At 33.0% G+C, this 7,415-nt stretch overlaps 1 protein-coding gene across 1 annotated transcript in view; it reads right to left on the bottom strand.

The window, feature by feature from the left end:
• BCHE (butyrylcholinesterase) overlaps positions 1–6,858 on the bottom strand; it is a 59,983-nt gene extending 53,125 nt beyond the window's left edge. The window contains exons 1-2 of the mRNA XM_047785836.1: positions 6,721–6,858; positions 878–2,402 (exon numbers count right to left, since the gene is read on the bottom strand). Of these exons, the coding sequence (XP_047641792.1) occupies positions 878–2,394 (1,517 nt within the window). The 5' untranslated portion in view covers positions 2,395–2,402; positions 6,721–6,858. The remainder of the gene's footprint in view (positions 1–877; positions 2,403–6,720) is intronic.
• Positions 6,859–7,415: the final 557 nt, after the last annotated feature.

Genomic DNA, 7,415 nt, shown 5'->3' on the forward strand with positions numbered 1-7,415 from the left:
AGATCCTGGGGGCAGAGTTTCCGTGCCTGCCCGCTTGCATCTCTCACAAGCGTCCTATCTTAATAAATCTATTTCTTGCCTATCAAAAAAAATTATTTTGTATACATGTAAAATATAAAAAATATAAATTATATTCAAAGTATAATTTTACTCTGACTATTGAGGACATTATATCAAAATATTTTGTTACCTATGAAGGAAAATAAGTTCTTTTGTAATGTGTCTGATAGTATAATGTCACCCATATGACCATTAAAGTGGAGAACAGCTTAGCTAACCAGGAAGTCTTGTAGCTCTTGTCTAATAGAGGTTACACAAAAGCTCTGAACAAACATATTAGGGAATAAAAAACATTGCTAAAATGGCAAATTCTGTATTTTGGGTAATCTGAGGGTCAAACCTATCACCATCTTGCCTTTTGATTTTCCTGAGCAGGCATGTGTTTCTTTATGCATCAGGTAACAATGTACTACTGCTCAAGAGCATGAGGAAAAGAGGGATATTCCTACTTTTTCCTAAAGCTGTGAAAATTATAGTGTTTAGGTTAAAAAGCATAGTCACAGTAATTTTAGTCCTCAAGGTAAACATCTATTTCCATACTATCCTTGGCTAACATTGTTAAAATACTCTGCAGTATTTGGGAAAAAAAAATCAGAAAACAATTTTCATTTAAGTTCTTTGATTATTTCTTTTAAGCACTCTGAGGCAAAGAAATGAAATGTACTACATAATAATAAAAAAAAAACAGCTTAAGATATGAAGAAAATAAATAATCCAAATGTTCCTGTACCTTTAGTGCAGTCTATACTGGAGACCAAACAAAGCTAAACAGAAGAATCAAAACCAAACAAGAACAATGACAAAAATTAGCACTTACCCATATTTTGCAAAGTTTGCCCAGCGTTTCATAATGGATCTACTCAAAATTTCCTCAGCTTTTGTGTAATTAGCTCTTCTTTCCAGAGGTAAACCGAAGACAAATTCAATCTCATAACCATGCATCACTCCCATCCATTCTGGCCAAGGGAGTTTGGAGGATCGGTGTTCAAAATAGTAGAAAAAGGCATTATTTCCCATTTCTGAGAACTTTTTAGTGAACTCCAAGGCTGGGCATATGATATCATAATCCCCAACAACATCATCCAAAGCCTCACGGTAATTTTCAGCCCTCTGATCATCTGTCCAGTCCATGTAGTGGAAAAGGATCGATTCCTTTCCAAATTCACTCACTCCTGGAAAAAATATTTTCAAACCTTCTTCAAATTCTTTTCTAGTTATAATACTGTTGTTATCTTTGCTGAAGCCAGGAGCACCATATACTAAAAATGCCGTTCCTTCATCTTTATTAACCCCCACCAAGATCTGGGTTTTTTTGAACTGTCCAAGTTGGAGTAGTGTGCCTGGTAGGTCAGTAAGAAAATCACCATCCACAGTTGGACCAAAGTTTACTGACAAGAGCATATGGTTGGGGACAACAAATACTTCATTCTGAAGAATTTCCTGGGGATCTTTATTTCGAAGACATTTGATTATCTCAGTCTCATTTTCTCTAGAGCAACCAATAAATTTAGCTAAGGTCAATGTTCTGTTCCTAGCCTCATAAAGAGATGTTACTGCCCAGGGAGCATTTGAGGATCCACTTTGCAGAATGGCTCTGGCAAACAATGGGTGGCTTCTAGGAGAAAGTAAATGAAGACTCACTGAAACTGCTCCTGCACTTTCTCCAAAAAGAGTTACACTTTTAGGATTACCACCAAAGGCTGCTATATTTTTTTGGACCCACTGAAGGGCCAACTGTTGATCAAATAAGCCCATGTTCCCTGGGGCCTCAGGATTTCCTGGTAAAGCTAAAAATCCTAGGGCACCTACCCTATAGTTCATTGAAACCACAATAACTCTTTCAACCCGTGACAGAAACTTGCCATCATAAACATGCAAAGATGATGTCCCAGTCTGAAAACCACCACCATAGATCCATATCATTACAGTAGCATTTTTGGGTTTAGGTGCTGGAATCCACACGTTCAGATATAAGCAGTCTTCACTGAGCTCAGTGTTTGGGTTCCACATCTCTGACCCAACGAAGCCTGGGAAACTTTGATCTGTGTTCTGATAGCAAGAATTAGCATATTTGGTGGCATTCCAGATATCAGGCCACTTGGTCATGGACTGTGGCTTTTTGAATCGAAGTCTACCAAGAGGAGGCTGTGCATAGGGAATTCCAAGAAAGGCTGTTACTGTGCCACCAAGAACTGGCAAGTTCATCCCTCTGACTTTTCCATTCTTAGTGGTAACTATGATGTCTTCTTCAGCGTATGACTTCCCAACAAGCATCCAGAGCAGAAGAAACCACAAAAAATATCGGATGTACATAATCGTACCCTTGCTCTGCATATTGATTTCTGAAAGAGAGGTAAGCAGGAAGTTTTGAGAGCATCTAGTATCTATTTTAGTGATGATAATTAACTAAAATATAGCAGTTCCTATTAACCCTAAAAATCATGAAAACTAAAGAATCTGCTACCACTATAAAGGCTTAAATAAAAAAATAATAGAAAATTGTTGGAGATTTTAGTTTTCAATTTAGAAAAGAAATAAGTGAAATGGAAAAGTAGAAATTATTTCACTTTAGAAAAGCCATTATCTATCTCTGTAAAAAAGATGTAGTGTTTTTTTTTCTTTCTTTTTTTGTCTTTTCAGGGCCATACCCACAGCATATGGAGGTTCCCAGGCTAGAGGTTGAATCAGAGCTGTAGCCCCTGGCCTAAACCAGAGCCATAGCAACATCAGATCCAAGCCACGTCTGCGACCTACACCACAGCCACGGCAACACCAGATCCAAGCTACCTCTACAACCTACACTAGAGCTCAGCAGAACTGGATCCTTAGCCCACTAGGTGGGGCCAAGGATCGAACCTGCATCCTCATGGTTACCAGTTGAGTTCATTACCACTAAGCCACAATGGGAACTTCTGAAGAATATATTTTAATAATATACAGTGTTACCTTATTTAAATTTTGTTGCAATTGTAGTAAATGTAATGTGTTATCTTCTAAAAGTAACAAGTAAATAAAATGTCATAATAATATAAAGGTTCCTGTAAACTCGAAATTTACCAATGAAATACTGTGTTTCTGAGAGTTAGGAGTTTAAGAGATTATGCTACCACATACCACAATATTTTTTTTTTCCTTCTGATAATTCCTAAGACCCTTCTTCTAATTAAATTGAGGTGGTCATTTAGAGAAAAACAAAGTGCTGTGATAGATTTTTTTTTTCATTTTTAAAACTTGCCTTGGAAAGGAAAAGGAATTAAGATACAGAGCTTGTTTACTCTAAGCTGCATTCAATAGATAAATTGTAGCATTCCTGGTTGGACTCATTCCTCCCTTTGCCTCATTCAGTCAGTGTCCTGAAGCATAAAAACTGCCTTTTTTTTTTTTTTTGGTTTTATAAAAGTATTATTTTATCTTTGTAAACCATTTAACAAATCCTAATAAGTTTTGGTTTCTGACAATTTTCAAATATTTGTTCTTTTGTTTATTAATTTTATTGCAAAATAAATATAAAATTACTAACAAAATATATTTGTTTTGTATCTAATTAATAAATATAATACTTTTTCATTCATGTGTTAAAAAAGGCTGCTATAACATCTAGAAGATTGTAATACCATTGCATTGCCATGTTAATTTTGATTTACAAAACCGTTTCTTGTATTTTTTATTTATATTTTGTGCTGGGTTAAACTTAATGTTATGAATAATTAAAAAATTATCAACTTTTAAAATTAATATCTTACTTTTTCAAAAATATCTATGAATCATCACATTGATATTAGTAAATCAAGGAATTATACTTTGTAATTGTAAACAATGCAGTTAGCAACATTCAAAAGAGCCACTGTAAACTGTGTTTACAGCATGAATGGCAATATAATTTCAACTCACCTTTGTGCTACCTGTTGGAGTGTGTTATATACTGTATTATTAAATCTAGGCTTTATTATGAAAATATGATTATGTTCACATACTTATTGTTAGTGTAGGCTAATATTTTTATATTTAGCTCCAGTACTTTATTTAAACAAGCATTATTCTGTTCTTCATAATCTGATATTCTCTAGTCTAATATGTTTCACTGTAGTTTTACCATTCACAGATGTTTGTTTTTAATTTATGTCATCACATGGCTAAAGGAGACTAAGAAATGTTATTACTCTATATCTCTATGTCTTTATTAATAATGAAAATATTCAATAAAGCTTCATTTATTTCCTCCTATAAATTCTGATGCAAATTGACTATTACCACATTAAATAAACAATTGAAACTCTGAAGATATATAACATATTCACCATAAAGAATAAATTTTCATACCAAGAACTGAGAGAATCCAGACTTTAGATCAATTAACTTATTGTCCAATCTTTAATATTTGATTAGAGGCATGAGTTTTTGTTTGAAATTGCAAAATAAAATGAATGATAAAAGTGGGAAGGGAGGAAAAACCTGAAAGATAATGAATACCATGGTGTTCCATGTTTATCATATACACCAGGATATCAAAACATACTGACAATTTGGGGAAAATATTCTAAACTTTAAAAAAAGACTTTCAAAATTAAAATAGAGGTTGAAAAATCATTTCCTACTTTTTGCATTTTTAATCAAATTTTGAAAGTGGTATCTAAATTCCATGATTGACTATAAAAATATATAATGTTATCCTCTAAGTTTTGGGTGTAAGAAAATTTTGATATAAAGAGCAATTTATTTGCCATTATTGAATATCAGCCAAAGACTTATTAAAGGATGGTCAGAGAAAAACTGATAATAGTCACAGAAAAACTAATAAAACTGACTGTAATCTTCCTGCTTTTAAAAAAGTTTTAATGAAATACATAGTTCTATATAAAAATAAGCATTCTTAAAGTAGTGGGAAAAGATAGATAATAGATCATCTAAATAATATGATCTAGAACATGGGCTACTATAATGTATTTGGTCCAATTAAAACAACTGAGGCTTTATGCCAAACCTGAAAAGCTTGTTCTGTTGTAGGCTAAGTGAAGTGGGGAATTGAAGAGGTCTGTTTATAAATAGACTATACCACTGTCCTTCAGGGATCAATAGGCACTAAAAGGATGTGTACAGATAGAAGACACTGTATATTAGGTATGAGAAACAGATCTGTCTTCAATCAGGAAGAATACTCACAAACTTTTTATTGTGTGAATAATTGGAACCATTTACTATTAGAGAGATATCTTCCGTCTTCTTTGAAAGTTCAACTATTCTTAGGTTGATATCTTCCAATATAATACTCCAACATTTGGGACAGTTCAGTTTTGATAAGAACAAGCAGATTTTGGCATGAAAGCATTAAATGAGGACAACATACAATTTAAATATGTATTATTCATCATTACCAATAAATAAATAAAAGCTGAAAGTAAATTTGTATATAAGATGTCATCTGCTAAGATATTATTAGTTTATATTTTAAAAACTGAAATGTGGAGTAGATTCAAATATTTTCTTACAATTAAAGAAGCAGGACATTAAAAACAAACAACAATAACAAAGCTAGGAGAATAAAACACAACTTTGTAAATCCAATTAGAAATTTAATTTGCCTCCAAAAGACCTTGTTATTTCAAATACACAGAATTCTAAAGATTGTCAATGAAAGTAAAAGCCACTCCTTAAAAGCTCCTCCTTGCTTATCCTAAACAAAGTAACTATTTATATAAGTAAAATATAATTGTATTTACCATAGAAATGAGGTAGTTTATAATATGGAAGGCATTAAACAGACTAAGGACAGTACTAATACATGTAATATATTCATAAAAATTCAGAAGGGATAATTTAAAATTTAAAAATTAGAAACAGAAATTATAAATAACGAAATAACTTTGTTCACCTCTGTTTACTTTCATTCATATATTTTATACTCAATTCTTAATCCTCTGATTAAACAAGGACTGTAATCAAAATAAAGGAAGATTTACAAAATTATAAGATGAGCAGAAAATCTATTGTTTCTATAATAAGAAAAGGATAGCAAATACAAAATATTTTGCTATAAATACACATATTATAAAAAAGAAGAGGACAAACAGTAATGGGGACAGAAGTCTGTAAATCAAAATAGGACATAGATTTTCCTTTTAGATAAAGGAAACAGACCTTTCCTTGCCAATTAAAATTGTTAAAGTTTCATATGGCAAAATGTTAAGTACCCTGTAAAACTGGTCAGTAAGAGAACTACTCATTTCAAACCACTTAAAAAAAAAGAAAAGAAAAACATAGAGAGTAAGACTGTCAAAAACCACTTTTGTTACTCTTTTTAAGGAGAAATTCACTAACCAAAGCACTAAAGGGTAAAACACTGCACAAAATGTTTTCCCTTGGTGTTGCATTACGAACATTCATCACAGTGATTCCACAAGTGCTACGATCCTTTATATAAAGTTGAATAAATTCATTATTTCTTTAGCGATTAAATGGACTCAGTCTGCATTCCCTGAATAATTGGAAGATCTGATGCATGTAGCTGCTCCCTTGCTTCATCTGTCCCATTTGCAATGACTGTCCCCCACGGAGCACTGAAAGGGCACAGCAAACACGTGAAGGGAATCACATTTCTTCTACAGAATGAGCTTCAGAGTAACTTGCATCTTTACAGGAAGATGTAAATTCAGAGTAACTTACCCGACTAACTGCAACAAAGATGATAAAGTTTGCAAGGAGTGAAAATCATGTAATACTTCAGGGAAATGCAGTAAGTATGCAGCTGCTGCTCCAGCCTGTAAATTGGACTGCACTGACATTACAATCAACTGTTACTGACAAAGCTCGCGAGAGTTGGCAGCAGCAACTTGATCTAGAGGCAGCCAATCTTTACTTTCTGACATCTGTTCAGAGGCTAATTGCATGAATGCAATAGTGATTCATTTACAAAGGTATTACCGGAGTTAAGCTTTACAATTTCAGGGGCTCACCTAAGAATGAAGAAAAAAAAGATACAATAGCTTTTTTAACAGACACTGAAATAGAACAGAAAATACAGGGTCTGGTTTTTGTTTTTGTATCTTTAAACACTACCAGAACTTTTAAGAGTTTTTTCTTTTTTATGGGATATACATTTTTCTCAGGCTTGTTTTGAGTTAAACATATACGTGTTGCTGTAAAGAAATGCTGTTATTGAAATTTTTACCTTCAATATATGTCAATCATAGTGTTATAAAGGAGTGTAAAGGATTGGACAGGAAACAAAATAATTACTCTGTAGATAAAGCTATGAAAATCAAAAGACTAGTCACATGAAGGAATGAATACCTCTGGTATGTGTGTCCTTCCAACCCCAACACCTCAACACTCATTTAGTTATACAGATCTCAGCGTTG

This window comes from Phacochoerus africanus, chromosome 1, assembly GCF_016906955.1.
Source record: "Phacochoerus africanus isolate WHEZ1 chromosome 1, ROS_Pafr_v1, whole genome shotgun sequence".
Classification (NCBI taxonomy): domain Eukaryota; kingdom Metazoa; phylum Chordata; class Mammalia; order Artiodactyla; family Suidae; genus Phacochoerus; species Phacochoerus africanus.